At 32.7% G+C, this 11,497-nt stretch overlaps 1 protein-coding gene across 3 annotated transcripts; it reads left to right on the top strand.

Annotated features, from left to right (window-relative positions):
- On the top strand, nucleotides 1-10,592 carry LOC108341095 (probable pre-mRNA-splicing factor ATP-dependent RNA helicase DEAH9). Of its 3 annotated transcripts, XM_052879715.1 has the most exons (23): nucleotides 1-307; nucleotides 387-461; nucleotides 544-633; nucleotides 818-897; nucleotides 1,536-1,605; nucleotides 1,739-1,824; nucleotides 2,563-2,632; nucleotides 3,593-3,688; nucleotides 4,413-4,518; nucleotides 4,706-4,752; nucleotides 4,830-4,913; nucleotides 5,001-5,054; nucleotides 5,598-5,698; nucleotides 6,177-6,248; nucleotides 6,555-6,645; nucleotides 7,476-7,640; nucleotides 8,577-8,666; nucleotides 8,858-8,929; nucleotides 9,130-9,228; nucleotides 9,319-9,405; nucleotides 9,809-9,862; nucleotides 9,993-10,072; nucleotides 10,252-10,592. In XM_052879715.1, the coding sequence occupies exons 1-23, from the start codon at nucleotides 53-55 to the stop codon at nucleotides 10,397-10,399; spliced, it is 2,172 nt and encodes a 723-aa protein (XP_052735675.1). In that variant the 5' UTR covers nucleotides 1-52; the 3' UTR covers nucleotides 10,400-10,592. The 3 variants fall into 3 exon arrangements, with proteins under 3 accessions (XP_052735675.1, XP_017434210.1, XP_052735676.1); XM_017578721.2 differs by lacking the exon at nucleotides 6,177-6,248 and having other exon boundaries at nucleotides 2-307; XM_052879716.1 differs by lacking the exon at nucleotides 1-307 and having other exon boundaries at nucleotides 437-461; nucleotides 813-897.
- The last annotated feature ends 905 nt before the right edge of the window (nucleotides 10,593-11,497 follow it).

The following is an 11,497-nucleotide window of genomic DNA, read 5'->3' as shown; positions in this document are numbered from 1 at the left end:
ACTTTGAAGGATCGGGGGATTGGCCGTGCTTTGGGGTGGTGAACAATTGAACATGTCGCAGTTCTGGAAACCAGGGACGGAGAGGCCACAGGGTCGCGTAGTCGACGATGAAGAAGGTGGTCTTCTCTTCTTGTTTGGTTCTCACCATTCCTCTTCCGCAAAACATGGCTACGCCAGCATCGAGAAGCAACGCCAGCGATTGCCTGTGTTCAAGTACCGCACCGCCATTCTCTACCTTGTCGAGACTCACGCCACCACCATCATCGTTGGCGAAACCGGCAGCGGAAAAACCACTCAAATTCCTCAGGTCACCTTCCTCCAAATTCAAATTCTAATTCTAATTCTAATTCTTATTCACATTACTCACAATTTGAACTGCATTTCAGTACCTGAAAGAAGCAGGTTGGGCCACCGGTGGCAGACTCATTGCTTGCACTCAACCTAGAAGACTTGCCGTTCAGGTCACAACTCTTTTTAATTACAAGTCAATTATTCTTCAATTCATCATTCACGTAATTCTCTCATCTCTTTTGCGTTTAACAGGCTGTTGCTTCCAGAGTTGCCGAAGAGATGGGAGTAAAGCTCGGTGAAGAAGTTGGCTACACGATAAGGTTTGAAGATGTAACGAAACCGGTGAGCATCTCTCTTCAATTATCTTTTATTTGCATCTTATGTTGTCAGGCTTACTTTTACTCACATTCACACACACACACATGTGTGTGTGTCTGTATATAATATGCTGATAGAATAAGAGAGTTGCTTGGATAGTGACGAGTGGAGTGGTTCCGTCGTTTATTTTCGTTTTGTGGCAGGACAGGATGTAACGGTACTTAAATTTTTAACTGATGGAGTGCTCCTAAGGGAAATGATGGACGATCCTCTTTTGACCAAATATAGGTATTTGTTATCCCTCGTCTTGGGTGGAATGGACTTCAAATGTTTACACTCATAAATTACCTTTATAATTTTTCTTAAAGTGATACATTATGTCTACACTGTACACAACTGGCGAAAAAGACATCAAAGAACCTGGATGAGCATGGACTAGGGAAACTGTGGTTGTATGATGGCAGTGTAGCATTCTTATCTTTATGTGCTGTTTTAAAACTTCGAGACTAATAATGTTTTTTTCCTTCTTTGTGAAGTTGCCATCAGATTTAGAGAACCTTTCTTCTGGTCCTTGTGTATCTTTGGGGGCTCTTGTGTACCTTTGGGGGCCATCAGATTGTAACCCTCCCCAGACTGATATTTTTTTTTTAATTAAATAAAATTAAAGCCGAGTTGCCACAGAACTTTTCAGGGTAGACCAGTCTAGCTTTTATACAAAACAAGTAATTAACTTTTGAGACTTTCAATGTTGTCCATGCAAACATTACTTATTAAATGGTTATATAAATGGTGTTATTTTTACATGTTTTGTGGCTGTGGGAGATAGCAAAGACTTATCGTTGTTTCTATGAAAGAATGCGATATTCCAAATTCATTTTCCTGTTCTGTACTCCTTTTACCCTGACCTTTGTGAATACTTGTTTCAGTGTTATAATGGTGGATGAAGCTCATGAAAGATCAATATCAACAGACATTTTGCTTGGACTATTGAAAAAGGTATTAAATGGAGGGGCTATCCATATGTATAAGAATAAAATGCTGTTCATTTTGTAGTAGTTAAAAATAGTTTCGTTATATTTACAATTTTTCAATCTAATAATTTGTATGAATTCTGTTTCTACTTTCCTAGATTCAACGTCGTCGACCAGAGTTGCGGTTGATTATCTCATCTGCTACTATTGAAGCAAAGTCGATGTCTGACTTCTTCCAAATGAGGTTTTCTTCTACCCTTGCTAAGTTTCAATTGTTCAGACTTTTACTTACGCATCAACATTTTCCTGGAAGCTTTGTTCGTAGAACCTGTCTTCATAAAAATGTCACATGATTTTTTTTTAGGAAAATAGCTGATCTGATTGTAAGATTCACCTTAATCGTAAAAATCCTACAAAAAGAAAAAGGTTTCTCTATTAGAGTCCAAATTATCCATACACGTATACACCTGTGTCTGTTGGCATTAAGTTGTTTGTAATGCTAATACTGTTAGTTAGATAAACATATGGAACAGAGAGACACAAAAGAAAGGTAGGAAAACAAAGAATTTGTATAGTATCATTGCTATGAAGAACAGTACTACTGTTTATATGCACCAAGAGAAGAAATATAATTCCAATACAGCTGTTACAACTAACAACACAAAACGGCTGTAATTGACCTAAATAGCTTTGACTGTTTTCTCATCTGATAAATATTCTTTCAAAGAAATGACTTTGTGATGCTGGATCATTGTCTAACCAGTAGTTTCAAACTATCATTCATTAATTCACTTCCTCTCCGCTGCACCTACAAAAGCACACTATATATGTAACCTATACAATATAATATTATCTGGTATATATCACCACAGTACTAAGATGTTTAAAATTGAAAGTGTTGTGAGCTTTTGTGCTGAACATTCAGATATTGATTGCCACCCGAAAAAGCAGCCACTTACTCAACAATGTGTTCTATTAACAGAAAGAAGCGCCGAGAGACTGAAAACAAGGATCATGGACCACAAGTGGAACCTGCAATCTTGTCAGTTGAGGTACTATTTAGTAGTAAAACTCCTGCTTTTGTGTCTACTGTTTTCAGAGTGAATTTCTTTGAAGAAAAACACGGGCACACTTAAGGTTACTTGAATCTGTAGCCTATTACAATGAACATCTGGTAGCACATAATGACCACCTATTACAATGATTAATATGAAACCATTATACAACACTTCAAAGAAAAGGATGATTCTGTCTTGTTAACGTTTGATTCAATCCAAACTACAAAACAACAATAAAACATAAGGAAGTTTGAACTTGCAGTGAGATATTTGAGTGCTGCAACTTGTAATGAGAGCTTGGGTGTGTTTGTGTCTTACAACCCACACAGAGATAAGGAGAGATGTATTGAAATTACAGTGAGTGAAAGAGATTAAATAGGGGGATTAATTTCACAAATGTGGTTAGGAGCGGTAGTTTTTTCTTTATTGGTAAAGGGAAAGTTATTCTAATTTTTGGTCAAAATGGGTGCGGGTGTATTTTGACCTTATAAGGAACAAAAAATTTGAGCTTCAAATTTGTATTTTTTGGAGTGAAGCATGTTAAGGGTTACAAAACTGGTTTGCAATCCCGACCATCAAACTAACCTAGAAAGGCAGTAGCCAGAAGTTCCAGTCTGCTGCAAGTTGGAATCTTCAATGACAAAACTGGCAATTTATCAATCTACAGTAGATGAAAACTCAGAAACAAGGGAGAAGATCATGATAGCCTTACATGTCAAACTGTGATTTTGACTACAATGGTTATTATTGTTTAATTTTTCCTGCCTGTTCATATTATCACCCTTGTTTTCTTGTTCTTTTCCATTTTATATTAATTTGACAAAGCAACAACTTTTCAGAAACTGAACTACACTATAATTTGGAAATGCTTTAATTAAGTGGGGCATTACTATAACTGTGGTTTCCAGGTTAAAGTTTTCATCATACAAATACATCATGCTTTATGATTTTCAGGGTAGAGGATTCAATGTACAAATTAATTATGCTGAGGAACCTGTCCAAGACTACGTTCAGGCTGCTGTTTCAACGACACTCTTGATCCATGAGCGGGTATTTTAATCTCTTATAATGAGATGGGATAAATTCAACTAATGCATTTTATATTTGAGGCATTTTAATCACTTCAGTTTAATTACATGTTTTGGTGCTGAGTGATTACATTAGACTTGATCATGGATTTTAAAATATGAGTGTTTATTTGATACATATCATAGTAACTGTAATAGAAATTTTTGCAGTCCTCCAACAGCAACATACAAATAAATTCTAGACATTCCTGCTGTTGCTGAAGTAAGCAGAAAATCATATTTATCTAAATAGTTAAAACAACAGCAAAATGGACTGAAATTATGGTTTTGATCTTTTTTGTTATAGAGAGAATTGCTTGTACTTGTGTGATCTGTACACACACGAGTACTACTATTTATAATGAAGAAGAGATATAACAATAAGGAATCAAATCAATGCCTAATAATGGGAAATATTTGGTAAGACATTTCCTTGTCAAGTTATATCATATCTTCCTATTAAATGTAATTAAATTATAAAGTAAAGATAAAAGAAGGGAAAGAGAACAATAAATCTGATACCATGTAGAGAATACTGCTTGTAATTGTGGGATCTGTATACACAACAAGTACTCTTATTTATGATGAAGTAGAGATACAATAATAAGGAACAAAATGAATACTTAATAATGTGATAAAATCATATGATATCATATCTCCCTATTTAATGTAATAAAATCACATATCTAATACTTATCTTTCCTTAGGAGTCAGCAGGAGACGTTCTAGTGTTCCTTACTGGCCAAGATGACATTGATGCAGCTGTTCAGTTACTCACTGACCAAGTTCAAACTACTGGAAAACACTCTTCTGGTACATACTCGAATAGTTATGATTTTTGGACTGCTTTTTGTTGTCTTGAACTACTGAACAACACTTTTTTTTAAAACATCATTGACAGTATGTATAAATTTTTTTTCCATACATAATGAAAAAATGATTTCATATTTTTTGTCTTCAATGAGATGCATCTAATGCATGGAATTTTCCTTTGTTCCAGGATTAATTGTTTTGCCTCTGTATTCAGGGCTTCCACGTGCTGATCAGGTTAGAAATACATCCGTGTGTTTTATGTTTATTTATTTTAATTTCAATGTGGTAATATTTGTTTTACATTCTCTCAGGAGTTAGTGTTTTCTCCAGCTCCTCGTGGAAAGAGGAAAGTAGTAATTTCTACTAATATAGCAGAAACATCACTCACATTAGAGGTAACATCCCATTCACAATAAGTTTGACTATGTCTATGGGTTAGAGATGAGTCCTCCTTATTATTTCTTATTTTTCTAATCATGCAGGGAATTGTCTATGTTGTTGACAGTGGGTTTTCTAAACAGCGGTTCTACAATCCGGTAATCACTTTTTGTTATTTCTATTAAAGAGATACAGTAATGAGCCCTGTAATGATTATTTCTTGTTTGGTTTATAAATGTAACATTTGGTCTATCTTTACTTATATTCAAGTTTCTTTTTTGCTTTCCAGTTTTTAGTTAACATTGTTCCACTGCAGAGGCATTATCCTCATTTTCTACATGGGCCTTTGTATTTTCTCAAAATGTTAGAGAAGTTTCATCAATTTTAATGTCACTTATTGTCTTTTTTTAAATTTTATACAAGTTGTTGTTGGTTTATGAAGGATTTAAAACATTAAAATTTTCAATATTTATTGGATTGACAGTTTCCTAGTCATGGTACTCTGTGAATTTTAAATTAACATTAATTTTGTATTTTCTTCATTATTTCAGTTTATTAGAATTTTCCTAGTCATTGTGGTTGATTCTAGCTGCCATCCTAGTAATTTTATTTTTAGAACCATTCCCTTCACTCTTTTTTTCCACCTTACGCTGATTCCTTAGATGTCTTCAAGTGTAATTTTCTTTCATGCTTTGTAACAGATTTCTGATATTGAAAATCTGGTTGTGGCTCCAATATCTAGGGCTTCTGCTAGACAAAGAGCTGGTAGGGCTGGGCGAGTTCGACCTGGAAAGTGTTACAGGTGTTGTTTCAGCCATTTAATAAAAATGTTTTACTTACAAAATATGATTTGTTATTCTACTTGCCTGTCGCTTCGGAGATAAGAGATTGACTCTTATTTCGAGTTATCTTGGAAAGAACCAAAATTATTTACATGTAGAATAATTTGTTTCATGTTATGGATTTTTGCTTATGATTAGCTCATGGAAGGTGACCCTGTTGATCTATAAACATCTTTTGATCTATGTAATGACAGCATGCTTTACAACATTCACCTTTTAAAACATTCTTTATATGAATTTATGCTGCTGAGAACAAGTATGCTCCTCTTTTACTTCATTTGACAAGTTATAGAAGAAAAAGGCAAAATTTCATGGCAATTTCTGCAAAACAGAAAAGTTTCTAGTTTTACTTTTTCAGTTTGTTTATTTGATTTGATTTAAGCACAATGCATTCATTTTGAAGAGCTATGTTTTCCCCTACATTTTCTCTGATTACAGTTTCTCTATGGCCCTTTGCTGTTATACGGGGATTTTCAGTTCTGATATGCAAAGAGATCCAGCAACCCCGATGTATCTTTTTTCCTTTTTTTTTATTGTTTGGAGGATATCTTATCTTGTCCACTCTGTTGCCATACCCTTCCTGTTTCTTTACACACACCCCACCGTTTTCTAATAAGTATTCTATTTGTGAAGTTAGTATTCTTCAATTTCATGGTGTAATAAAGGTCATTGTGTTTTATTGATGCATTTTTTTAATGCTTTATCCTGTTATGTTATATGTCCTATTTAGCATGCCAACATCTCAAATTGTGTAATTTGTATTTTGTATTGATGTTAATTGCCACAATCATTCACTGTGCACATGCATGCAATCAGGCTATACACAGAAGAATATTTTCTTAACCACATGCCTAATGCGGGAATTCCAGAGATACAGCGATCAAATATGGTCTCCTGCGTAATCCAGGTTAATAATCGATTAATTTCAAAGAAGCAAGTATGTCTAGCGTGTTTTATTCTTTTCCAGGCATGGGAACTTTTTTATCGGGATAATATTTTTCTGATCCATACAATGATGACTAGTGATAAGTTGCATCACTGCTATTTTGATTTATCTTCAATTTGTTTGAATTTAATAAATTATTATCATACGAATATCTGCGCCGTATATTGGTATTTCAATTAAAATAATCATCAAGATTAGTCAGAGAGGGAAAGATGAAGTTGCGTTAGAAACTTCACCATTTTTGACAATTCATTTTATCAACTCTTGCAAAGAATATGATGCACCTTTATTTTTTCCCTGCCTAGTGTATTTACTTACCAACACTTTTTATTGTCTGGTCTTTTTAACTTCGTGTCAACAATCCTATATGCCAAAGCCACAGACAGATGAAGGAGGTCAGGAACATAATTCCTGGTTTTAGTACCACAAACTTGCATATCACATCTGCGCTACATACTTTTGGGATGAGCCAGTGGCTAATTTTTAAGGGGGATTCCTCTTCCAATATGGAAAAGATTGAATTACTTCGTTGTATTTTTAGCCTCCGCCTATTGGTTGTGCATCACGTTTCTCAAATAAAACTTCTCCTTTTTATCCACAAGAAAAGCATATTAGGATAATGTTTAGTGAAATGGATTGCCCAGTCATCTCTTATTTTTCTGATATTACTGACATAATTTCATTGAAAGTTGTTACCAGAATAATGCTTCTTGGAATAGTGTGTGTTCTAGATGAAGTTGATGATTGATTCTAAAATTAATTACTTTATACTTTTTTCTGATGATTTCCAGCTAAAGGCCTTGGGGATTGATAATATCTTGGGCTTTGACTGGCCAGCATCTCCATCTGCTGAAGCAATGATCCGAGCACTAGAAGTTCTCTACTCACTTGGTATATTGGATGATGATGCTAAGCTGACTTCACCAACTGGATTTCAAGTTGCTGAGATTCCACTTGTAAATTTCTCTTACGAAAAAATCATGTTTGATTAATTTGTTAAATGCTTCATCTCTGTTTATAGAATAATAAAGACTCGTTTTATCACCATGGACCCAGGGTTAGTTTAAGTACACTGGACACTTAGAGTTGTTTGTTGATCAGGATAAAGAAAATGATACAATAAGGTAATCATATCCAATATTTTAGTTTGAGCGGACAGGATAGGGTAACCTTATGCTATCATGTTCATTAGAGGTGTCAAAATGAGTTCCAACTCGTAAGCCAACCTGGTTCATTGTAGGTTTGAAAAAAATTCTATTATTTTAAATATGGGTCAAACTGAACCCGACGGATTAAATGGATTTGCACCGGGTTAAAGGTGGGTTGACCTGTAATCCACCACTTTTACCATATTTTCATAAGTTTTTTATTATAATTATTTACCACTAATTATGTAGGTTGACAATTTGATCCTTTTAAATACTATACTATGCTAGAATGTTGTTTAATAATATTTGAATAATTTAGATGTTTAATTTATTTTTTTGACAAGTTATGTAGGTTGACATTTTAATTTTCAACTACTATCTTTGTAATAATGTTTGGTGAAACCGGTGAACACTTTGTTTACACTGCTATAAAAATGTAAATCAAGTTAATTCAATTTGATTGCACTACAATAAATATATAAATAAATAAGAAGAACAAAATATTTTTAAGTGAGTCAACCCACCAACTCACCAACCTGTGATGGGTTAAGTTGACTTATTTTTAACTCAATCCATAGTGAGCTAACCCATGTGAGTCGGGTTGACTCACTTTGACACCCTTAATTAGTCCAAATATTGGGGGTGGGGATAGCTGGGTTAAGAGTAGAATAAGTTCATAGCATATCCAGATATATTTCTCACAATTTCACTTAGGTGTGTTTAATGGGATGTAATCCTTGCTAGGATCCGATGGTCTCAAAAATGATAATAGCTTCCAGTCAACTTGGGTGTTCAGAGGAGATAATCACCATTGCTGCTGTTCTTTCCGTCCAAGTAAATCTTTTTGCCCTAGTCATTGCTATTGTTTTGTAAACAAATTTAATACATTTTTGTTAAAATCTTTTATTTTTTTGCTGAAGTTGGGAAATGTTAAAATGAAATCTATCTGTATATCATCTCAAAAGTATAGTTAAACATTAATGTATAGAGTAGTTGACCTTAATTTCAAAAATCTATGTATATAGTCCATCTGGATCTCAGGGAGAGGGATACAAAAGGAATCTGATGAAGCAAAATTGAGATTTGCTGCTGCGGAGGTAATTTAACTTAAGTTTTCCCCACTCTTGCTGTTTATAGCCATAATTTCCTTTACGTTGTTATGTGCTAAACTTCTTATGATTCTTCATTAAACTCCTCATTCATTGTGTAACATGATTGTTTTTCTGTAACAATATGATGGATGAGCTATATCTTTTATTCATATATTTATATCTTTTGATAATTGGTACAATTACAGGGTGACCATGTAACGTTCCTTAATGTATACAAGGGGTTTCATCAATCTGGTAAATCTTCACAGTGGTGTCACAAGAACTATGTAAACTATCATGCCATGGTGTGTATGTTTAGCAATTTTTCACAATATAGTCCATGCACTCGTTTCCTTTCCAATATTGATGTTGACATGGCTGCTTAAATTTCACAGAGAAAGGTTCTTGAAGTTAGAGAGCAACTCAAAAGAATTGCAAAGAGGATAGGACTAGTCTTGAAATCTTGTGAGAGTGATATGCAGGTTGGTTTTCTTCTTTTATACTTATGGTTTTGATTATTTTAAAAAAGACTGGATTCAATATTCTCTTGATTTATTGTCTGTTGGGTGGTCAAATAGTCAAATTTAATGAAATCTCTGCCCTAGTGTAATCATTATTTCACTGATCCTGTTTCATTATTTGGTTTTCCACCCTATTACATCAAGGACTTGTTAAAAAATTGCTTATGTATAAGTTGTTTTAATAATTGAAAGAAAAATAAGGGTAAACTTTTTTCTATTGAACCATAAGTTGCTTTCATAAGCTACCATTGAGAACCGTTGAAACAAGCTAAAAACAACTTTTCATAAACACGTACGCAAGTCCATATCATGAGATAACTCCAGAAGAGAAGATTTAATTATGTTGTTGCATTTACTTTTACAGTTAGTGAGAAAAGCTGTCATCGCCGGGTTTTTTGCAAATGCGTGTCATCTAGAGGTGAGATATTTCTTGACACAATAAAATGCATGATTTTATCATTCATTTCTTTATATATATTACCAATTTTTGCCACAAATTGTTGTAAAACAGATAATTTAACTTTCCTTAAATTTTATGTTTATGTAAGGCATACAGTCATGATGGGATGTATAAGACGTTAAGAGGATCACAGGAGGTTTATATTCACCCGTCGTCAGTGCTATTCAGGTCCGTACAAATTCTATGAACGTTATGTATGTGCAGGTTTTATTTAGACTGTAAAAGTTGTGAAATATTCAAATCCCAATCCAATAGTCTCTACTGTAACGTGATTTTTATACATATCATTTTCCTTTTTCGGTAGTAATGAAAGATCAATATCTAAACACACTTTGTTATTTTTGCAGAGTAAATCCAAAATGGGTTATTTACCATTCTCTTGTATCAACTGATCGACAATACATGCGTAATGTCTTAACTATAGACCCCTCGTGCTTAATGGATGCTGCTCCTCACTTCTACAAGTTGCAACAATCTAATCATCTCCTTTTTTAATTGATTTCTGTTTTGCACACTCAACGTGTTTGAGATGAAGGAAAGAAACGTTATGTATGGAGTGTTTTAGTTCATGTAGGATACATTAACCAGTATATACTATGAAGTGTTTTAGTTTATGTAGGATACATTAACCAGTATATACGAAGTTTTACTTCAAGTTAATGAATGAGGTTTCAGTTCAGGTAGGACACATTACGATTTTCATTTCTTTATGTAAATGTGATATCTTCAAGTTTATTTGAACACATGATATTTATTTATTATTATGTTGACTAGAGTTTAGTGTTCACTAATGATAGAGATTATTCTTGATTTTAAAACTAGTATCAAGGAAATATTCAAATTATTTTATTTTAATTTAAATTGTAATTCAATTATTTGGATTTGGGTCTATAAAACCCAAACCATTATTTTTAAGATATAGATTTGAATTTATAATAAATTATATAATTTAGTATTAGTAATATTATAGGAGTAAATATATGGATTTATAGATTTTTTTTTCCGTTGTCTGTATTTGATAATAAAAAAAGAACATGATATATATATATATATATATATAGGAGGGTTTAAATTTAAGGTTTTAATTTATTTATATCATAATTAAAATAAATTTATTTGACTAAATTCAATTTCCCATTGTTCAAAAAATATTATTTAATTATATTTTGAATAATTTATTATTTTATTCAAGTTTTCTGTATTATATTTATAATTAATTTTTTGAGATATTTGTTAGAAGTATTATTTAAGTCAAAATATAATAAAACTTTTACATTCGAGTATAGGTTTTCTTACTAATTTATTCAAATGTTATATAAAAATTTATCAAATAGTCAAATAGTAGATTTGTCAACGGGCACATTGATGTATGAATAAACTGATATTTAGATTACATGATAGTATATTCGTAATAACAATTATTGAGTTTAAAGGTCATCTGATAGATTACCGTTATATAATTTGTTTAAAAACTGTTATAAAAAAATATACCTTTCAAATATATAAGATTTTCTCTTTGTATACATTATTGTGATTTAAAATATATAACAGTAATGGTTAGAATAAAATGATTTAATATTATTATTGTTAATT

Source organism: Vigna angularis, chromosome 6 (assembly GCF_016808095.1).
Source record: "Vigna angularis cultivar LongXiaoDou No.4 chromosome 6, ASM1680809v1, whole genome shotgun sequence".
NCBI lineage: Eukaryota > Viridiplantae > Streptophyta > Magnoliopsida > Fabales > Fabaceae > Vigna > Vigna angularis.
This window is presented reverse-complemented; position numbering and strand designations above follow the sequence as displayed.

Excerpts from the sequence above, each read along its gene's own strand:
- LOC108341095 (XM_052879715.1), top strand. The coding sequence starts at position 53 with ATGTCGCAGTTCTGGAAACCAGGGACGGAGAGGCCACAGGGTCGCGTA. Across the intron at positions 2,633-3,592 it reads CTGCAATCTTGTCAGTTGAG|GGTAGAGGATTCAATGTACA; the intron begins GTACTATTTAGT and ends TATGATTTTCAG. Across the intron at positions 4,914-5,000 it reads AAACATCACTCACATTAGAG|GGAATTGTCTATGTTGTTGA; the intron begins GTAACATCCCAT and ends CTAATCATGCAG.